The sequence below is a fragment of the Triticum aestivum genome, chromosome 5B (assembly GCF_018294505.1).
Source record: "Triticum aestivum cultivar Chinese Spring chromosome 5B, IWGSC CS RefSeq v2.1, whole genome shotgun sequence".
NCBI classification, from domain to species: domain Eukaryota; kingdom Viridiplantae; phylum Streptophyta; class Magnoliopsida; order Poales; family Poaceae; genus Triticum; species Triticum aestivum.
Window position 1 is genome coordinate 91,556,099 of NC_057807.1, and position 22,749 is coordinate 91,578,847.

The 22,749-nt window shown below is 41.9% G+C and overlaps 1 protein-coding gene across 1 annotated transcript; it reads right to left on the minus strand.

Annotated features, from left to right (window-relative positions):
• Window positions 1–6,675: 6,675 nt before the first annotated feature.
• LOC123115760 (F-box/FBD/LRR-repeat protein At3g26920) lies at window positions 6,676–8,776 on the minus strand. Its single transcript, XM_044536852.1, has 3 exons — window positions 7,787–8,776; window positions 7,537–7,671; window positions 6,676–7,445 (listed from the first exon to the last, which is right to left on the minus strand). The coding sequence occupies exons 1-3, from the start codon at window positions 8,696–8,698 to the stop codon at window positions 7,086–7,088; spliced, it is 1,407 nt and encodes a 468-aa protein (XP_044392787.1). The 5' UTR covers window positions 8,699–8,776; the 3' UTR covers window positions 6,676–7,085.
• Between the last annotated feature and the right edge of the window lie 13,973 nt (window positions 8,777–22,749).

A 22,749-nucleotide genomic window follows, 5' to 3' on the forward strand; every position in this document is an offset into this window, starting at 1 on the left:
GAAGTATGTCTCCGTTGGAGCGGTGTGGAGGCACAATGCTCCCCAAGAAGCCACTAGGGCCACCGTATTCTCCTCACGCCCTCACACAATGCGATATGTCGTGATTCCACTATTGGTGCCCTTGGAGGCGGCGATCAAACCTTTACAAACAAGGTTGGGGCAATCTCCACAACTGAATTTGAGGCTCCCAATGACAACACGAAGCTTCACCACAATGGACTATGGCTCCGCGGTGACCTCAACCGTCTAGGGTGCTCAAACACCCAAGAGTAACAAGATCCACAAGGGATTAGTGGGGGGAATCAAATTTCTCTTGGTGGAGTGTAGATCGAGGCCTTCTCAACCAATCCCTAGAGAATCAACAAGTTTGATTGGCTAGGGAGAGAGATCGGGCAAAAATGGAGCTTAGAGCATCAACGGAGCTTGGAGGTGGAAGAGGTAGGTCAACTTGGAGAAGAAGACCTCCTTTTATAGGGGGGGGAAACAATCCAACCGTTACCCCCCATTCAGCCCCTCAAAGAGCGGTACTACCGCTGGGGGCAGCGGTACTACCGCTTGGACCAGCAGTACTACCACTCCCCCTTGCGGTACTGTCGTGCTGACAGGGAGGGCCAGAGGCGGAGCAGGATCTGGACCCAGGGCGGTACTAGCAGTGGTGATAGGGGCGGTACTACCGCTTGCGTGCAGTACTACCGCCTCTACTGCCGCTGCTAGTGCCGCAAATCCCGACACGAGAGGTGACACCCTCGAGTCGAGGCGGTAGGAGCTCAGAACAGCAGCGGTACTACAGCTGAGAGCCCCCAGGCGGTACTACTGCTGTGTAGCGGTACTGCCGCCTGTGGCTCTTGAGCGGTACTACCGTTGGGACCAGATTTCTCAGAAAGCAAGGAGGAATCCTCCAAAGAAGTGGGAAGGCTCTATGGGTGCAAAGGGGATATGTACGTGTTGATTCCACCCTAGCCTTACCAATGCGGACCCCCTTTTGATAGTACGGTGACTCCTACGAAACAAGTCCACCAAAACTGAAATGAAAGAGCTACACCGTCTTCGCTAAAAACTCTGAGGGGAAGGAATCGTTTCGTGCCAAAGGAAGAATCTCTGAAATACTCAATGCACACGATTAGTCCGCAAAAGTGTTGTCATCAATCACCAAAACTACATAGAGAGAGACATGCCTTAACACACGAAGTAGCGCGTCGGCGACATCAGTAGCCTCGCACCCACCGCCGCGCGGCCCATGCAGCAGCGCTCGTGGAAGCCCCTGTAGTGACTTTGCAACCACCTCAAAGCACCTCAGCTCGCAACCGCATGGGGCCAGAGAGAAAAGGATGGTGCCGAGAGGAGGAGAATAGAGGTCATGGCTGATGGCCGGAGAGAAAAAAGAGGAGAGATTCATGGCACCGCTGGGAGGGAGCGGTGTAGTGTGTCCGCATATGAATTAGGGAAAGAAGAAGAAGCGAAGGGATAAGGTTTAGGCCCACATACGAAAACATGGCTCTCTGTGCGCAAAAGCGAGCGCATGACGTGGGAAGCGACCGACCAAGCGTTTGGCCGGTCGACCGGGCACCAACGTTTTCCAAAAAAACAATCCTAATGTATTCGTACTCGCAAAAAGTATTAGGTGACTCAATACCACCTTACACTACCATGCAGTATGTGTGGTCAGCTATTTCATGTTGATGAATATTTGATTTAAATGATGTGGATCATCCCCGTGAAGAAAAGTATCATAGTACAATATTTAAATGCCAGCAATAGTGTAAACTTGCTAATAATCATAAGATGCGCATAAACAATGCTACTGTGAGATATACAACATATATGATCTGTGCAAGATCAAATAACCAAAATAAACTGTAAATAAGGAGCTACGATTAGGAATAATCGAACACACCAGAGACGAGGATATATCCTGATCTTCAATTCTTGGAGAGAAGCAAATCATAGTTGGAGTAATGGGCATTGCCACGAAGACACACCAACAACGCAAAGGCTCACCTCTTCTCCTTAAAATATCACCATGAAGATGATACCCAACCACTAGTGGTAGACCTTGAGCAGCACCCAAACGTTCACAACTTTGGAAGGTAAACCACAAGTCAATTCCTCATCATAGACTCATACAGTTTAGGAGTCTTCAACCTCCAAGAGCAACAAGAACAAATGGGAAATCTCGAGACTTGCTCAAATCATGAGTTGCTTTGGTAAAAGGAGAGAGGAGGAGTGGATCTATGCTTGAGTGGAACTTTTCTCAATACTCTCAAGAACCCCTCAAGAAACCTTAGATATGGTGTGTGGTACTAAGACAGGGACCCAATCTCAGTACTAGTCAATGTGTATGCGTTTGATCAACCCTCTCATGAAAGGGTGAGGGGTTATTTATAGTGGAGGAGCAACTAACCATTTTTGGGAAGAAATAACATGGTCGGACAGTCCGGCCAGATGACTAGTGGATGACGCATCGATCGAACCGTGAGGAAGAGCGAGTCAGGCGCCTAGAGAAGAATGGCATGTCCCATCTCATGGCATCCATCCGAGACAGACAAGGGGAAGCGAGACACCCGAGGAAGGGTTATGTTGTCCCAGACAAGGGGTCACTCACCACGTCGTCTCCCGGTCAGGTAGTCCGGGACGAGGAACCCCCATGGCAGTTCACCGATAGGCCATCTCTAGAAGGCCCATAGCGCAAAGAAGGAATATTCCTGAAGACTTGGCACATACTGCAAGACTTAGAGGTCGTCTACAACACGATTACCTTAGGCGTAGCCGAACTACCTGTAATCCAGGACCCCTGATATCTATATAAACCAAGGGGTAGGGCTCATAGAACATAAGAACAATCTCGTGGTAGATCAACCTATACTTTGTACTTGATGACCCATAAGTATAGGGGATCACGACAGTCTTCGAGGGAAATATTTTAACCCAAATATTGATTCAACACAAGGGGAGCCAAATAATATTTATAAGCCTTAGCAGTTGAGTTGTCAATTCAACCACACATGTAGAGATAACTTACTTGCAGCAATTTATCAATAGCACAATAATATGATAGAGTAACGGTAGCAGAAACAGTAACAAGTTGCAAAGTAGTAGAAAAACGCAACAGTAGTGAATGTAACGGAAACAATAGCGGTAAAAGTGTAGACATGGAGTAAGTGATGGGGTTGTTCAGATGAAATTCAATATGCAACATCACTAAGAAACACATGGCCATTTTTATCTCTTTTTATGCCTCCTGAGTTTTTTGCTTTTGGAAGGAATGGACATGGAGAGATTTGGTGTGTGTGTGGGGGGGGGGGGGTACTTCTCAGCACGAATCCATGACAACTTCCGATGATGATTCACATGATTTTCCTATTCCTACAAGGCCAATTGAATTACCCAAAGATGGCAATTTCCCTTGCAGTCCTTAACCAATCGCGTCGGTGCTCAATAAAATTTAGTTTGTAACACGGGAGTAGGGCTGCAAAAATAGCTCGAGGCTCATGAACCGCTCGAGATTGGCTCATTTTTTAGCTCGACTCGAGGTTGACTCGAAAATAAACGAGCTGAGTTTGAACACTTTATGTAGCTCGGCCGATAAATGAGGCGATCTTGAGCAAATGCTAGATCGCTCGATTTTAGCTCGATAACTTGACATATTATCATTATGTTAAATGATCATGTCATATATTAAATGGAAATAAGATAGTTTATTGCCATATATATGTTGTCCACAATTTTTCTCCATTTTATTTGAACCTTAATTATGTGCAAAGAAGATTTATGCCTTATTGTGGTTTTGGGGCAATATTGTTTCCCAGTTATATGTTTCTAGTGAATCATTATCTTATTTTCATACTAGGCTTTCAGTTGTGAAAGAATCAAACTACTTTGGAGAAATTTATATTATCATCGTCTTGATTGAAATAATATTTCTTAGTGCTTTCCTATGTCGTGTTGGGCCTTATCTAGTTGGAATAATCATGATAGATTTATAGTTTGTACCATCTCATTTAGCTTGAAACTAGATCAAGATCGTTACAAGTTGAGCACAAGTCATATTCTACAGACCGGCCTCGAGCTTCACTCAGTTTGAACTCGCTCGACTTTTATTATGAATTGAGCTGAGTCAACTCCAACTCACTCAAACTCGACTAATTGCAGCCCTACACGGGAGATGGTTTAGGGGTAAGGAGGTCGGGAAGGAGAGAGATTACCTAGGACGGGGGTGGAGATGGCTACCCGATCACGAATGGGGGCAAAAGGGGACAACAATTTTCTTCCTGAGATTAGGCCATGGAGAGAGGGAGCGAACGTGGAGGATGTGCAGGAGAGACGTAGGTGTTTGCTTGCCGAGGAAGAGGATGGATTTGGTACCTCAAGGTTTTAGATCTCGTGGGGACAAGGTTTTATTTTTTGTTAACGTGTGGCTCACACTCGCGCGCTGCAGCACTCGTAGGAGAATGAATCACATACGTCCTTGTCACGCAGAAGGGGCCTGCAGCGCGAAGTATCGTCATAAAGGCATGTACATCAGTTTAGACACTTGCAGTCTGTAATGATCGTCCACGTCATCTATACATAACAATAAAAACATCATCTACAATAGTCTGCTTTTTTGCTATCTATAGCGCGTCGATCATGGGCAGGCCGCTGCATGCGAACCTCCATCCTTCATTGTACTTCTTGGCCAGAACGTGGGCAGACTGATGCATGCAAACCGCGAGTTAGGGCATCTCCAATAGTTGTAAGATAGGGGTTGGTAAATTTGCCACCTAGAACATAATGATGATGTGACATGTATTAAATATGGAGAGAGAGCAAAGTTGTATGTAGATTAACCAACAACCTTTGCACAAGCTCCAAGATGAAATAGAGAGCAATCACATTTATTTTCTCACCGTCTATTGGATAGCTTACATACAACCCATTGGAGTAGTTGTATGATAACTTGTTGGTTGATGACATGGACATTTTACCAACAAGACTAACATACAACCTGTTGGAGATGCCCTTAACGACGCCTAAGCGTACAACGAGGACGAGGCTATCGGTAAGTAGCGAGATTGTTGGGATATCGACCGTCTGTAAAATTAACGACACCCTCCGTCTCTCTCTCCTCCACGTAATCAAAAATCTGAGGTGGCATACTTATAGACAGCTGATTAGATGCCGTTGTACATGCCCTAACCGCACCGCGTACACGTGTCATCGCGCCAGGACACCATGCGCCAGTCCTTGCAGCTGCAGATAGTATATATCTCACAGTAAATACGTTGCATCCAACTATTTCTAGTCCCAATTTATACAATAGAGAGTGATGAAAACATTTTCAGAATCGCAAAAGTCTTGCTGCCGATGACAATGGGTATTCAGAAAGGTTCCAGACTTGCAGTTGAGCGACAAGCATTAGTTCTGATGTCCAAAGCAAATAATGACCGCAACAATCTGGAGAGAACAATATTCTTCCAGTAATAGTTTTCAGAATCTTCAGAACAATCAATAAAGTTGAGCAAAACTCAAATTGGGAAAGGAAACATCGAAGACGGCAATACAGTTCAGTAACTTCAGAGCAACTGGAGGACTGAGCAACCATTCACATAACAGTTCCATCAAAAAACAAATATTCAGTGGCGAAAACAAGGATTGGATTAAAGAATAGCGTGAATAAAAAGAAAAAAAGACCTAAAACCAATACCGGAGTTGCCAGGTCAGCTGACTTGGCAAGAAATGCCATGTGGCAACTTTGAAGCAAACATAATAACATCTCGAGTACGATGGTACCATGACTGAAGCAAAGAACATGCACAATATTAATGATACAGCTATATGGTCGGAGTAATGAAACAGCACATATAAAATAATAATTTGAGAATACTTGTCTGGTGGAGAACGTGCCGGGTAATGTCTCTAATTGCAGCCCCAGACCGTTGTTTCAGAAAATTCAGGTGGAAGCGAAAGATTGGGTTGACGCAGGATGTAAGCAGGCACTGGCACTTGTTGAGCGACCTCTAGAACCAGACTGATGTCTTTGTAGCTTACTCAAATAGGAATTTTATGTATCAACTTTACACTGATGATTCTGGTAAATACAATGATAGTTCAGTAATCAAATTAAGCAACACTTATAAAGAGCAAAATTAGCATTTATTTCCATTGACAAGGACAAGCAATAGCTATGGTGTACTCATAAATCAACATGGTGCTAGATATATACAAGTAATCGTATTACTGATATGATGCATGGAACAAACAAAGTAATCGCTTGTAGATAAAATAGCAGACCTTTTTTTTGCGGCGCGGGGGAGGGGGGGGGGGGGTCATGAACAGATGGCACTGCAAGTTGTTCATGGATTCATTTGAGAGATGTTGCAGTTCAAGATTAAAGGCATCTTAACAAGCAATCTTCCTTCCTGTGGCTACCATTGATTATGACTATTTGCTTCATACTTTCTGCTATTCTTACAAGTCTCCCTCCGTCCGGAAATACTTGTGGGGGAAATGCATAAAAATGGATGTATCTACAACTAAAATACGTCTAGATACATCCATTCCTCCGACAAGTATTTCCGGACGGAGGGAGTACAATAGTATATAACAAACTAATGACAACTGTAACTTGTAAATCACAAGGTTGCACAGTAATACAACCTTAAAAAGGATTACAAACACAGAAATTTACTATGTGCACACACAAACTTTCCCTCGTTTCCATCTGTTCCTTGTTCCCAGTAGAGAAAACTTGCCAGACAAACTTGAACTACAATATTAACAATCAATCAGTCCTAGTGTTGTTGTAGTGGTAGTCAAGATGAGCACCTCCAGATATTATCTTCTATGGCTGTAGCTATCTACTACCGTTGATTATTCCTCGGTCTTGTAGTGAGATTGCAGAGATTGATATATGATTCATAAATCTAGACATGCCACATGGTATATCAAACAAACAACATGGATAGCTAAATTGATGTCCTAATGTTCCAGGATAATACAAACTTGAGAAACTACAAGCACCAAAGCTAATCAAGGTAGGACAAAACTACAAGATGGGATAAGCAGATAGGCAAGAGTAAGTCCTCGATGGACCAAACCAAGTTTTTTCAACACCGACGTACAAATGGATCAACTACATCCAAATCACGGACATGCTTGATGTCCCAGTTAGTGCGGATACATATATCAGGTGTAAAATGAAACTGAGCACCTCTTGAAACTCTGTCCTGCAGCTGAAGTTTCCTACGTTGTTCTACCAAGAACTCCTCATTGTAATTACTGGTTTCAACCTGAAGTGTCATGGACTCTAGCATTCTCGCGTTCAACACAAAGAACGTAACAAAGTTAACTTGAGACTTGATGCCCCGATATGATTTCAGAACTATCGTCTTCAGACGGATGTCAAGACAATTGATCAGATTCCGGTGTTTACGACGCCAAAAATTGCTTGACTCTGATGTACGTGCCTAAAAAGAACATACAGAGATAACAAAATCAACCACTTGAGAACAGAAACAGATCAAATGAATAGTTTAACTTCCAATGAAGAATCAGCACCTTAATGTACAGCTTCTCCAAGCATGGAAAGCATGTCAGCAAGTCAATCACCGTATCCAAACAAAGATCTTTCATCTGGATAGCTAAAATCTTGACCGTGCGCACCACCATATCCAGGTTATCTACATGTAATCCCTTTACCAAGCATGAACGACAACATTAGGCCATGCACAAGTAAGGTGATATGTGATTTTTGCACATACAGAAATGCAATTGAGCAATTCAGAAGCATGACGGATCGATGTTATACCAGAATAACTGTGGATCCAAACGCAAGTCTGTAGAGGTGATCCTGACTGCACTCGTAATACCCATCAGAAAGGAAGCCTATGGTCTCCAGTTTAGGTGCCGCAATTACTGATATGCGCAGACCAGTTTCCTGATGAAGAAGGAGTAACCTTTCAAGACAAGGAGCATTGTTGATGATGAGTTCCTGTAACTGTAACGCGACTGTGTTATTTTCCCAAACAGCATAACTATCAAGACCAACGCTTTTAAGGGAAAGCGAGTTGATTTGGATGCAGGGAAAGCCAAAACTGCGGTGAATCAGAAGCGACTCCAGGGTGGGGCAGCTGGCAATCAGGCTATGCAGAGAGCACTCGGAGATGCAGACAAATTCAAGCCCGAGCTGCTTAAGCAGGGGAAAGTGAATCCCTCGGACGGCGCTGTCGGGGAGGTTGCAACATCCGATGGTGACAACACGGAGGGTGGGCGAGAATCGGAAGATTGACGCCGGCGGCGGCTGCTCGAAGCATGAGAACTCAAGCTCTTGGAGGTTGCCCAGAGCGTCGGACCGGAGCAAGGAGTCCACGGTAGTGGATGGGGCGTCAAGGAGGTCAGCGTGGATGCAGAGGCGGCGGCAGGGCCCTTGGTGGGAAGAAATGATGCGTGATAAGGCACCAACGAGCTCATCCCCATGATTGAGGCCGCGGCAGTCGAGGTTGAGAGGGGCGGAACGCCAGAGGTGGCGCCACCGGGACGCGAGGATCTGGGTGCGGGCGCCGTCCTTGGTGGGGAGGAGCGAGATGATCTCGCCGAGGACGGCGTCGGGGAGGTTGCTGATGGTGTCTTGAGCCGGCGGTTCAGATTCCGCCAACTTTCTTCTTCGGGTAATAGGGCCGCCGGCCGGCGGCAGTAGCGGAGGAGGCTCGCGCCGCCTCATATCTCAGATGCGCACCGCAGCGGGGCTAGGGTCCAGAGGAATGAAGTAGGGAGGATCGGATCGGGGGTTGCGTTTGAAAAAGTTCACCGGAAGGCTGCGGCTTTGTTCCATTGAGCTGGGCCTGATTGTTGGAAATATGGGCCGGCTTGTGGAACAATAAAACGAGTAGTAGACAATATTCTCAACCCCTAAAAAAAAGATAATATTGTCTCAAAAAAAACGAGTAGTAGACAATATGTCTATTTCAACTTTTTTTTATTTAATTATTAAACCTTTTCTGATGTCCAAATATCAGTTTTTTATGCTTCTTCCCTCCTATTTCAAGTTTTTTCAGCTAAAAAATATTTATTATTTCTATGTTTCCATCTTCTCCGATAAAGTAGTTATTTAACTTTTTGTGTGCAATCTTCTACTCCATCCGTCTTAAAATAAGTGTGGCTGATTTAATACAACTAAGTACAACTAAAGTGCCACTGTACTTATAATTGTACTAAATCAGCGACACTTATTGCGACTGAGGGAGTAATAGTTAAGGTAATGTTTGTAAGTAACTAATGTCTATTGAAATATTATGGCTAGAATTATAGAAAAAAATGTGCTCTTCTTTACCTTGACCCGCCTAAAAAATCTATGTAGCTCTGCCGTTGCATGTGCCTACTCCGCAACGGCCATCCCCCGCGCTTGCTCATTGGGTAAGGATGCTTTGGAATAGGGACTTGTAGTAGTGGAGTGGCTAGAACTACATCCATGACTGCTTCATGAACACAACTGCCATATGTATTCCTATATGGGGTGACATTTGTTTTTTCTATCCCCCTGATGTGAGATTATTTGCATTTTTTTCTCAAATGGGCTTGTGCATGAATTAGTGGATGCCCGCGAGATTCTAGATGTAAGTGTAGATATTGAGTTATTCAGTTGTGATAGTTCAACTGCTCGGAAATGTATTGTTAGTAAATCAAGCTCTAGGAGATGAGTTAGTGGTTGTTTTTATCACTTTATGAATTTAGGTATGATTTATGATGTTGCAAAACACAACTGAGTTTTGTGAAAACATCTCTGATATTTTATTCCAGTACACGCTAGAAGTTTTGTTCTTGCGTACCTTAACCCAACAATGTAACTAGAAGTGCCAAGTCTTATTCATGTCTCACTATCAGGTTGCTTTTCGTGATAAACTGCATAGGGGCCAAAGGGGGGCACCCCCCCCCCCCACCTCCTACTAGAGGAAAACTCTCAAGTGTACACTCAATTATTAGGCATTAATATCAGAGATTTCTAGGAGCTCATGCATAACTTATCTTTTTCTCCCCCTCAACAATCTTCATCAAACTCCGCCACCGCATGCACTGGCGGAGGACCCCAGTGGGCAAGGTCTGGCGGCCGCCATACCTTGAATCGCTACATATTTTTTTATACCTACGCTATTACGCACACAAGTCACAGCCATCGCCCCCATGGTCTGCTTTCTGTCATGGTTTAGTCTCCTAGCTCCACCTTGATGAACCTTTCAACCTAGTCGGCATCTCTAACAGCTGCAACATCCTCTTTCCCTTGATTGCTACTATAACGCTTGCTACTCCGCTGTATGGGCCAGCTCATGTAGGGATTTGCCTTTTTTGTCTTAGTTTCATCTTTTTCTTTGGTTTTATTTTTTGTATTTTTCACTTATTACCTTTTTTGCATTGTTTTTGTTTCTTTTTTTGGTGGAAATGCACGAACATTTTATGAAAGTGTATGTTCATAAATATAGAAATGTACTCCCTCCGTTTCTAAATATAATTTTTATTTCAGTATGAACTATATATGGATGTATATAGACGTATTTTAGAGTATAAATTCACTCATTTTGCTCCACATGTAGTCTATATTGAAATCTCTAAAAAGACTTATATTTAGGAACGGAGGGAGTATGAATGTATTATTCAAAAAATGCAAAAATATATTAAATTGTTAGGCACTGCCAGCCTGGGTCTTGTAGACGGCATTGAGAGCTTCATTATCGGTATGTATTGCATTTTCATTGTATTTGGTTATTTTATTAAGGATCACATGAAAATATTAATGTGCACCGTTAGTGTGTATTTAATATTATGGTTCCGCATAAAGTTCGTCCCACCTTAAATTTTTTGTCCTCCGCCTCTGACCGCATGCATGTGTATTATTTATCTGGGCTTTCTTCTTTCTTCTTTGTGATACAATTTGGAGTTAGGGAATTTTTTCAATAAACTAAAATTTTATATAAGTAATGTTGGCTAAGCTGGTGAAATCCTTGGACTGAGATTCTCTGATCCTTATAAAGGATTCCCATAATTATATCGTCATACTTCAGGAGATGAGTTTAATTACATACATGTTCTGGTTCGAGATTATATCTTTGTATTCACAGCAGTGGCTGGAGCACACATTTCCTTTTATTTACCAAATATTTTTTATCCAATTTCAGGATTCTAATTGTGTTCACATTTTAAAATAGTTGCGAGGGAGCATGCTTATAATCTTCTTTGTGCAGACCAGCGAATCAACAATACTTGTTAGTCTTGTGTAAATAGAAATGGTAATAAAGAAGCCATAATTTTTCTGAAGGTTTCTTAGTTTAAGGAAACAAAATAATTAACCAATATATTACCTATGGTGAGCATGAACACACTTTCATACTATGCCTTGGTAGTATGGAATATGTATGTTCTCTTTTTGAAAGTTTTCTTAAACTAAATTAGTACCCCATCAAATTATTCTCAGTTTTTCAGTTTACATGTTTTTGTCAGGTCAAGCAGGATGATATCTCTGTCATTCTCATGACATTTGGAATGCTTGAAACTTTATTAACTTTTGAGTGAAGAAGATTCTTTGTTTTCAAACACTACCTGGGCGGAAAAGCCCTAACAAGCGTTTGTAGAGAAGCATATGGGAGCTGTGTTTGAGAAATGCCTAAGCCCTGATTCGGATTTCTAGCTACTAGCGAAAGAAAAATCCAATTGTTGGTAATTGACTTTTGTATGACTAGATTTATTTCACGTCATGTTTTTAAGACAATATAACTATTGGTTACACGTGTGTTGCACGTGCACAATTACTAGTACAACTAAAGTGTCACTGTACTTATAATTATATTAAATCAACGACACTTATTGCGACGGAGGGAGTAATAGTTAAGGAAATGTTGATGTCTGCTAGAACTACGTCGGTATTTCCACAAAGAGGAAGGGATGATGCAGTATAGCGACGGTAGGTATTTCCCTCAGTGATGAGACCAAGGTTATCGAATCTGCAGGAGAACCTCCTAACACCACGTAAATAACCCCTACACACAAATAACAAATACTCGCGACCCGACACGTTGAAGGGGTTGTCAATCCCTTTTGGGTACGGCGTCTCAAGTAGGCAACATAACGTGAGATGAATGTGGTAGATAGGATAAATAGATCGCGGAATAAATAAATTGCAGCAAGGTACTTTGCATTTTTGGTTTAATAGATCTGAAAATAAAAGAAAAGGAAAATAGATCGGAAAGGCAAATATGATGAAAAGAGACCCGAGGGCCGTAGGTTTCACTAGTGGCTTCTCTCGAGAAAATTAGCAAACGGTGGGAAAACAATTACTGTTGGGCAATTAATAGAACTTAGAATAATCATGACGATATTCAGGCAATGATCATTATATAGGCATCACGTCCAAGATTAATAGACCGACTCCTGCCTGCATCTACTATTATTACTCCACACATCGACCGCTATCCAACATGCATCTAGTGTATTAAGTTCATGGAAAAATGGAGTAATGCAATAAGAACGATGACATGATGTAGACAATATCTATTTATGTAGAAATAGAACCCATCTTGTTATATTTAATAGCAACGATACATACGTGTCGTTTCCCTTTCTGTCATTGGGATCAAGCACCGTAAGATCCAACCCATCACAAAGCACATCTTCCCATTGCAAGATAAATAGATCAAGTTGGCCAATCAAAAATCAAATATCGGAGAAGAAATATGAGGCTATAATCAATTATGCATATAAGAGATCAAAGAAGACTCAAATAACTTTCATGGATAAAAATATAGATCTGATCATAAACTCAAAGTTCATCGGATCCCAACAAACACATCGCAAAAAGACTTACATCATATGGATCTCCAAGAGACCATTGTATTGATAATCAAGAGAGAGAGGAAGCCATCTAGCTACAAACTACGAACCCGTAGGTCTACAAAGAACTACTCATGCATCATTGAAGAGGCACCAATTGACACGATGAACCCCTCTGAGATGGTGTCTAGATTAGATCTGGTGGTTCTGGACTCTGCGACGGCTGGAATTGATTTTCGTCAACTCCCTAGGGTTTCTGGAATATAGGGGTATTTATAGAGCAAAGAGGTGGTGCGGGAGGCCAACAAGGAGGGCACAACCCACCGGGGCGCGCTTGTGCCCCCAGGCGCGCCCTGGTGGGTTGTGCTCCCCTCAGGTGCGTTCCTGACCCACTAGATGTCTTCTGGTCCCAAAAAAATCCACAAAAAGTTTCGCTGCGTTTGGACTCCGTTTGGTATTGATTTTCTCCGATGTAAAAAACATGCAGAAAATAGCAACTGGCACTGGGCACTATGTCAATAGGATAGTACCAAAAAATGATATAAAAGACTATAAAATGATTGTAAAACATCCAAGAATGATAATATAATAGCATGGAACAATCAAAAATTATAGATACGTTGGAGACGTATCAGCATCTCCAAGCTTAATTCATGCTCGTCCTCGAGTAGGTAAATGATAAAAACATATTTTTTGATGTGGAATGCTGCCTAACATGTTCATCACATTTCTTTTCATTATAGTATGGACATTTGGACTTTTATATGGTTCAAAGCAATAGTCTAGTTTTGACATGAAGACTTTAATACTCAAGCAGACCAACAAGCAACCATGTCTTTCAAAATATCAACACTAAAGCAACCTATCCCTAGCCCGTTATGCTCAACCATTGATCCATTCATGAAACACACTCGAATATTAGCTACACCCAATGCTCAAATACAATCATAGTGCCCCTTAGTTGGTGCTTTGTAAGAGAAGGTGGAGACTCAAATTCAAAATAAAAATTGCATAAAGTAAAAGAAAGGCCCTTCGTAGAGGGAAGTAGGGATTTGTAGAGGTGCCAGAGCTCAAAGCAAAAATTGAGAAATAAAAAGATTTTGAGAGGCATACTTTTCCCACCAACGAAAACGACTTAGAGCTCCCAACACTTTCCATGCTAGATACTCCCTTTGTCCCAAAATATAAGAATGTTTTTAACACTATACTAGTGTCAAAAATGTTCTTATATTATGCGACGGAAGGAGTACATCATAGGCGGTTCCCAAACAGAAAATAAAGTTTATTCCTTTTTCCACCATTACTTTCACTTTCCATGGCTAACCGTATCCACGGGTGCCCTTGTAGTGACCAGACCTCAAACAGTCTGATCTCTATGCATCAGTGTCATCCCTGGATCGGTAATGCTGACACACACAGTACTTGAAGGATTTATAACAGAGTAGCAATCACACACTTATTACATCGAATGTCTCAAAAGAGAACTTATTACAATAAATATGGCTTAAGGCCATCTAAATACGATAACAACGGAAGGCTTGGAAGATAAAGCGAGTCCATCAACTCCAACGGCATCACTGAGTGAAAGATCACGACCTAAGGCACCTTACTCGTCGTCTGAAAAGTCTACAACATGAACGTTGCAGCCCAAAAACGGGTCAGCACATGGAATATGCTGGTAATGTAACACATAGAGAGTAATGAACAGAATAATGCTATCACTACATGCATATAAGGCTGGTGGAAAGCTCTATGGTTACAATTTTGCATAAAGCCAATTTTTCGCTACAACAAAGGAATACACTTTATTTAACTATCATGGTGGTTGTTAAACATTGAGAAGGTTCCTCCAACTCAATCCCAATTAAGCTTCATCATTAACCCAATCAAATTAAATTAAGTAACATGATGAGATCCACATGATAATCCAAGAAACTAGATACTCAAAACATCCATAACCGGGGACACGGCTAACCATGATTAGTTAGTACACTCTGCAGAGGTTTGCGCACTTTTCCCCGCAAGACTCGATCTCCTCCGTTGGATTTCTCGCACTACAAGGTGTTTGAGAAACGGATGACCGAGACACAGTGAAAGATCGAGGATGTCGCCTAGAGGGGGAGGGGGGTGAATAGGCACTTTAAAATAATTACGGTTTAGGCTTGAACAAATGCGGAATAAACCTAACGGTTAATTTATCAAGCACAAAGCCTACAACAACTAGGCTCACCTATGTGCACCAACAACTTATGCTAAGCAAGATAAGCAACTATGTGATAGCAAGATATATGACAAAGAACAATATGGCTATCACAAAGTAAAGTGCATAAGTAAAGGGGCTCGGGTAAGAGATAACCGAGGCACGCGGAGACGACGATGTATCCCGAAGTTCACACCCTTGCGGATGCTAATCTCCGTTTGGAGCGGTGTGGAGGCACAATGCTCCCGAAGAAGCCACTAGGGCCACCGTAATCTCCTCACGCCCTCGCACAATGCAAGATGTCGTGATTCCACTAAGGGACCCTTGAGGGCGGTCACCGAACCCGTACAAATGGCAACCCTTGGGGGCGGTCACCGAACCCGTACACTTTGGCAACCCTTGGGGGCGGTCACCCGTCAAATTGCTCGGGGCGATCTCCACAACCTAATTGGAGACCCCGACGCTTGCCCGGAGCTTTACACCACAATGATTGAGCTCCGAACACCACCAACCGACTAGGGCGCCCAAGCACCCAAGAGGAACAAGCTCAAGGGCACCAAGCACCCAAGAGTAATAAGCTTCTCAACTTGTAACTTCCACGTATCACCATGGAAAACTCAAACCGATGCACAAATGCAATGGCAAGGGCACACAGAGTGCCCAAGTCCTTCTCTCTCAAATCCCACCAAAGCAACTAATGCTAGGGAAGAAAATGAGAGGAAGAACAAGAAGGAGAACACCAAGAACTCCAAGAACTAGATCCAAGGGGTTCCCCTCACATAGAGGAGAAAGTGATTGGTGGAAATGTGGATCTAGATCTCCTCTCTCTTTTCCCCCCAAAACTAGCAAGAATCCATGGAGGCATTGAGAGATAGCAAGCTCGGAGAAGGTCAACAATGGGGGAAGAACACGAGCTCAAAGGATAAGGTTCAATGGGGAAGAAGACCCCCTTTTATAGGTGGGGGAAAATCCAACCGTTATGCTCACAACCCGCACAGAGCGGTACTACCGCTCGTCCTCACGGTACTACCGCTAGGGATCGCGGTACTACTGCTTGCGGTACAAAAAAAAATACTTCCGTACCTACCTCCGCAGGACTTGGGACGAGTTTTTTGGTCCGGAGCGGTACTACCGCTGTAGGAGCCGCGGTAGTACCGCTCTGGAGCGGTAGTAAAAAGTTACATCCGCTCCAATTCGCGGTAGTACCACTGCAGCCTTTTCAGAATACCAAAACTACCATAACTTCTGCATTCGGACTCCGAATTCGACGAACCAAGTTTGTTGGAAAGCTAGAGACAAGGGCTAACACAATCTTGAGAGAAATACCAATAATAAGCAAATGAGAAAAGGCCCAAAAGAAAATGGTGAGAACCCTTCCTCGGAAAAGACCGGTAAAACCTCCAACACCGAAAACATCATAGAAGACGCATGCAAACTCCGTTTTCGATGAACTCAAGCTTGTCATAAAGATGACCATAAGCTCTAAGACTCATAAAGAGAATCAAACAAGAACCAAGAAACATGATGCAAGGATGCAATGGTTTGAGCTCTCGACGAACGATACGATCAAGCTACTCACTTGAGAGCCCCCCTTGATAGTACGGCTATCGATCCTATAACCCGGTCTCCCAACTACCACCATGAGACCGGTAAAATAGAAAACCTATCAAGGGCAAACCTTTGCCTTGCACATGATCCACTTGAGCTAGATGATGACGATCTTGTCCTCCTCAAGATGGACCACCTTTCTTGATTGTGTTGGGTCGATGGAGACTAGATGATTGCTCCCCCATACTCCACTATGGGTGAGCCACTCTTCGGCACATCTTCACAAGTCCATTGACACCACAATGGATGGCAAGCTTCAAGCACTTGATCTCTTCGTGATGCTCCACTTGAACTTGCACACGGCAATCTTGATGACGATCACCACTTGATGCCATCCTTTCCATGGGTTGTATGATATCTTCCTCTTGACGCAAACCCATGGACACGTACCTAACCCCACATAGACTCTCACATAGACCATGGGTTAGTACACAAAGTGCAATGGATAATGCTTACCATACCATGGGATCACTTGATCCCTCTCGGTGCATCTTCTACGCTTTGTGAGTTGATCAACTTGATTCACTCTTGACTTAGTCTTGATCAACCTTGAATCTTTCCAACTCTCTTCGTTTGGATGATGTCTTGAAGGTAAACATGAATGATCACACAATCTTCTTCTTCAAGATATGCTTGCAATAAGCTCAACACTCACATGACCAATCTTTGGATAATTCCTTAGTAGCACCTTGGTCAACACATAAACTCCTTGAAACCAACACATGGACTTCAAGAAATGCCTATTGACAAATCCTTCAAATATAACTCAATGCAACCATTAGTCCATAGAGAATGTCATCAATTACCAAAACCACACATGGGGGCACTGCATGTCCTTTCAATCTCCCCCATTTTGGTAATTGATGACAATCACTTTCAAGAGAGTTTATATAAGGAATTATGCATCACCATGCAATGCAACAACCAATAATGCATGCGTATGAGATGCAAATGCTTAGGAACAAAACAAAAGCAAGGAGAAAACTCTGAAGACTTCTCCACAAAACTCTCTGAAACTTCTCCCCCATTGGCATAGATTGCCAAAATGGGCGAAAAGCTAAGAAGACCAATATAAAAGGTGTTCCTCCAAAAGTTGTGTATTTCTCAACAAGAGAGTGGAATGCCATACACATATCCAAAGGTAATACTTGGAGGAAGACCAACTATATTGAGGCACCAAGATTGCAAAAGAATGATATGCCACAAAGACATAACAAAGAGAGAAACAAGCAATCAGGCAATCAAAAGATACCAATTGAAGCAAGCTATCAAAAGATATCAACTGAACCAACTAGACCAAACATCCTACGAGCCACATGAAAAAGATATTATGATATGAGCATAGGATTGTTCTAAAGAAACTAGAGAAGCTCCCCATGATTTGTGCACATCAAGAATTTTTGTATTTGGATACAAAGTGCACAAAATAGGATCATAGCTCCCCCAAAGTCAACAGAAACTAACAACAAGTGCAAGAGAGCATATAGGAAACTAAGCCTAGCGCTTGCAACAAGCACATGGTTGAGCAGCAAGTAAAAGAGGCAACTTGAGAATGGGCTCAACCAAAAAGATGGGTGTGAGTCAAGGCAATGCACTTGAGAAGACTAATGTACGGATGAGCATAAAGCATCAATAAAGTCTTGAAAGAATGAGGCACACGGTGCAAGGCCTATCATTCCCACACACAACTAGCAAATGGGTTCACATGCTTACTAATAAGCATATAAAGAACCTATGCTTGTGACAACCCGTGGTGAAGATAGAAGATGAAAGCCTCATCAAGACGAGGGATACCAATTAAGATGGCAAGCCTCGTAAAGATAAGCAAGAGGAAAATATTCTTCACCACACAAGAGTGCATCAAGATGCAACGAGATAAGACCCGCACTCAAGACAAAAGCTTTCACGGAGCCACCAAAGAAATAACATAAGAAAGACAAGGTGGACGTGAAAGAAAGGATATCATCTAGAGATGTAATTTCTCTCAGATGTATAAGGTTCTAGGTAGATGAAATCATGATGATATATGTCTACAAAGAAGGATGTACACCCGACATAGTTACAACATGAAGGAATAAGATATCCAAAAGGAAGTCATACATATACCAATAAGATATTTGCTTGGAAGCATAGCACATGGCTAGATTTGGTCTTATTATATATAAATGAACTCCTACCACACAACTATCAAAGGCATCACAACTAGCAACATGAGATCATTGTTGGGATGCTTTGAGGAAGGAAACAAGTATCACAAGAAAGAATGAATTACATGCCATGATACAACCTACACAAGGTTGATGCAAGAAATGTGTGCATGAAGTAGATGATGATACTTGTTACCGAGATACCATTGGAAGGATCTAGTAGATACCAATTGAAGGTAGATGGTGGTTCATTGATGATCCTAGCTTGACTCCAATAAGCACATGGTGGAAACACCTTCCTTGTGAGTGAGTCCAGCATCCAATGCACCTCCAAATGTTCCTAGGAGAACAAGACAAACTAAATGGTACCCAAACTCATTGGGGCCAAGAGTTAGAAACACCAATATACATAGGACAAACTCCACATAAATAGGTGCATATAGATATGAAAATGAATTTCATGCACCTCTCATCCAATTTGAGACTTGGTGGAGTTTCCCCTATATATTGGGTCAAAGAAAGAAAGCATGCCAAATAAAATACATGAAGTAAACATGCATGCTCAAAACTTTCAAGAACCGAAACCAAATGAAAACGAAATGCAAAGAAAAAGGATACCAAATAGATAAATTATCACTTGGAAGATATCATTAAAGATACATCAAGGAATGAGATATCTATTGATACACACGAAATGAAGGATGTCAAACTCCCAAAAGAGAGAATGGTTCCAAACAAACCAAGCCCTCTACAAAGTTTCATGATGGCACAAAGTACCAAAAGAAACGGCTTGCCTTCCACAAACACACACTTGATAAGGATCACAAGATGAGCGTTTTAGAGAAAATAGGATAGCTCCCCGACGAGTTGTGCATTACATAGGATTTGCATTTGAATACAAAATGCACAAGGCGGGATCACCACTTTCACTATATCTAGAAAACACTAGACAAGAACAAGAAATAAACAAGATCCACAAGTGGTAGGTAAGACAAAGGGAGTTGACACAAACTTGGCAAGAGGAAAAGCAAATAAAAACAAAAGCCAATGTAAAGATGATCAATAAATTCTACCACACATAAGTGACTACCAATTGTCAAAAGACAAAAAGTATATGGAAATAATTCCCGGTGGTAGATAACAAGGATATCCAACATCATCTTCACAACAAACACAAGCAAATTGCAACTTGTAGAGCTATCATGCCACCTAGGAACAAGATAATTTACAATATCAATTCTAGGTGACAATATCTCAAATGTACACATTTTCTAGGCTAGTAATACACACATAGCATATTACCCCCCCATAATGTGATACCAAATAAAGATAGACAAGAGGCAATTAAAAGGATCCAACAAGAGATAATTAATGGAAAATTTAGAATTTGAATTTCTCATGAGAGAGATACCACCTAGAGACTAGATAATCTTGAAATATCAATACTAGATGGTATTACTCATGTACACACATTTATAGGATTGTGAGGTGCACAAAGTACATCACTCCCCCATAATGGGATATTCCATTAATCTCTCACAAGAGCCAACTAAGAAATAAACAAGATGCAAAAAGGCTCAACACACAACACACATGTACATGATGTGCAAACCAACATGCACATACTTGATTTCTCAAGATAAGCAATTTTGAAGCACAACATATACAAGCACGTGCAAGATACAAAACCACAACATGCTAAGGGACAAGTAACTTTTAATGTAAGCAATTTAAGCACGAGTTACCGCAAGGAGGAACATTGGATATATGATAGAAAGATAATCCGAATGACTTGGCTTGACCCAATATGAATGATGAGGACCCCTTAAATCTTCATAATGTAGCCAAGTCTCCAATGACCTCCAACAACACCTATTGATCAAGTTTGAGCTAGTTGGTCCCCAACCAAGTTGGATCCTAAGAGGTTAGTCACAATAGGCTTGGCCACCCAAATGGTTCTTTTCTTGACACCACTTTGAGTACCAACAAACTTGGCAAACACATTGCCAACCTTATCCTTCCCAAGAGAATAGACATCATCAATAATAATTGGGTTGGATAAGTTACCACTAGTGCATGAAGAAGCGACGTGGCCTTTCTCACAACATAAGTAGCAACGTCTACTCTTCACTTTCTTCTCAATTGATTTCTCAACAAGAGAAGCATTAACTTGAGTCTTCTTGGGAAGTGGCCTCTCTTCAAATTGAGGTTGAGCATGAGATTGAACTTGTGCCCTCTTCCCTTGTTGCTTGACACTAATGGCCTTATTCTTCAATGGGCAAGATCTAACATGATGCCCTTCTACTTTGCACTTGACGCAAACAATCTTGGCCGATTTCTTGACTTGTTCTTGGCCCTTCTTTTTGTTCATCTTGGACTTCTTCTTCTTATTGGAGTTGAATCCAAGTCCACCTTTGTCATTGGGGGATTTTTGCACACTCAAGATATTGTTGAGTGTGGATTTCCCTTCATGACTCTTTTCCAAGTCTTTCTTCAAAGAAGTGACTTGGGCCTTGAGCTCTTTGATTTCCTCTACATGGTTAGTCTCAATACAAGTACTAGAGGAAGTATAAGCTTCATTGTTAGAGCAAAAAGGCAAGGAAAGCAATTCATCACAAGATGTACCAACATTGTGAGTAGATGAATTACTAGGACTAGCACATATCAATATAGCATTTTGACTAGAAGTAGTGCTAATATCCACATGAGGCTCACTAGATGTTACCTTAGCAAGCATGGCCTCATGAGCTATCTTTAGCACATTATGGGATACTAGAAGATCATCATTAGAGCTTGTGAGCCTTACATGATTTTCTTCCAACATCCCATAATTGCTAGATAGCAACTCAAGTTGAGCCCTTAGCTCAACATTCTCCTTCAATATGGATGCTTCACAAGAGATAGAGTTAGTAGCACAAGCATCATCATTAGCAACAAGAGGAGAAGACAACTTGGCAAGCTCTTTTGAATATGAAGCTTTAAGTTGAGCATGAGACTCGGTGATTTTGATGAGCTCACTCTTAATGACCCTTGAGCCATTTTCAAGGTGCTCAAAGTCCTCAAGGAGTTTAGCATGCACAACTTCAAGCTCCTCACTTTTAGTTTCAAAATCATTGGCCACCTCAAGAGCTCTATCACGAGATTCCCTCACTCTAGATAATTCTAGAGCAAAAGTCTCCTCAAGAGATTCCTTGGTGGTTTGTTCAAGTTCAAGAGCTTGAGAGAGGTCCGCAATCTCATTAGCGTAATCACGCTCATGACCTTCCATTTTATCAATGGTGACCTCATGCTCCTCAAGACGAGATTCCAACTCATCAATATATTTCTTGCCCTCAATATCAATAGACATGATTTCCATGAAGTTGGAACGAGCAATTTTATTCTTAAGAAGAGCTTTAAAAATCATTTCCCCCTTAATTTTTAAGGAGGCAACATCATCACTCTCTTCATCATAATCAACATCATCATCACTCTTGCCATCATCAATATCATCACAAGATATATTGGGATTCAAAGTGGGAGATACCTTTGAAGCCTTGGCCATAAGGCAAAATGCAGTAGATGATGATATGGGATCCCTTGAAGCACCGTTCAAGACCACATCTTGTTCCATGGAGTGTTGGGTTTCCTCTACATTGTTAGCACAACAACTCGAGGAAATAGATACATTTTTATCATGGCAACAAGACATAGCAAGCATATCATCATGAGATTTGAGCAAGCAATTTCTACATAATATGCAAGGACTACCAACACGAGCATGTGAAACATGTAAGGTGCTCGAAGTGTTAAAGTCCAAAGAAGGACCATTGTAATAAGATAGTGATGAAGAATCACCAAGAACAAGCACACTATCATCATTGCAATGACCACCACTACTCACCCTAGCATTACCTTGTGGCAATCCACATGTAGGTGAAGTAGAAGAAGTTGAGAAGGTAACACGGCCGGAGGTGGAGGGAGAACAATCATCCCCACAAATCTTGGACACACTATATTTAT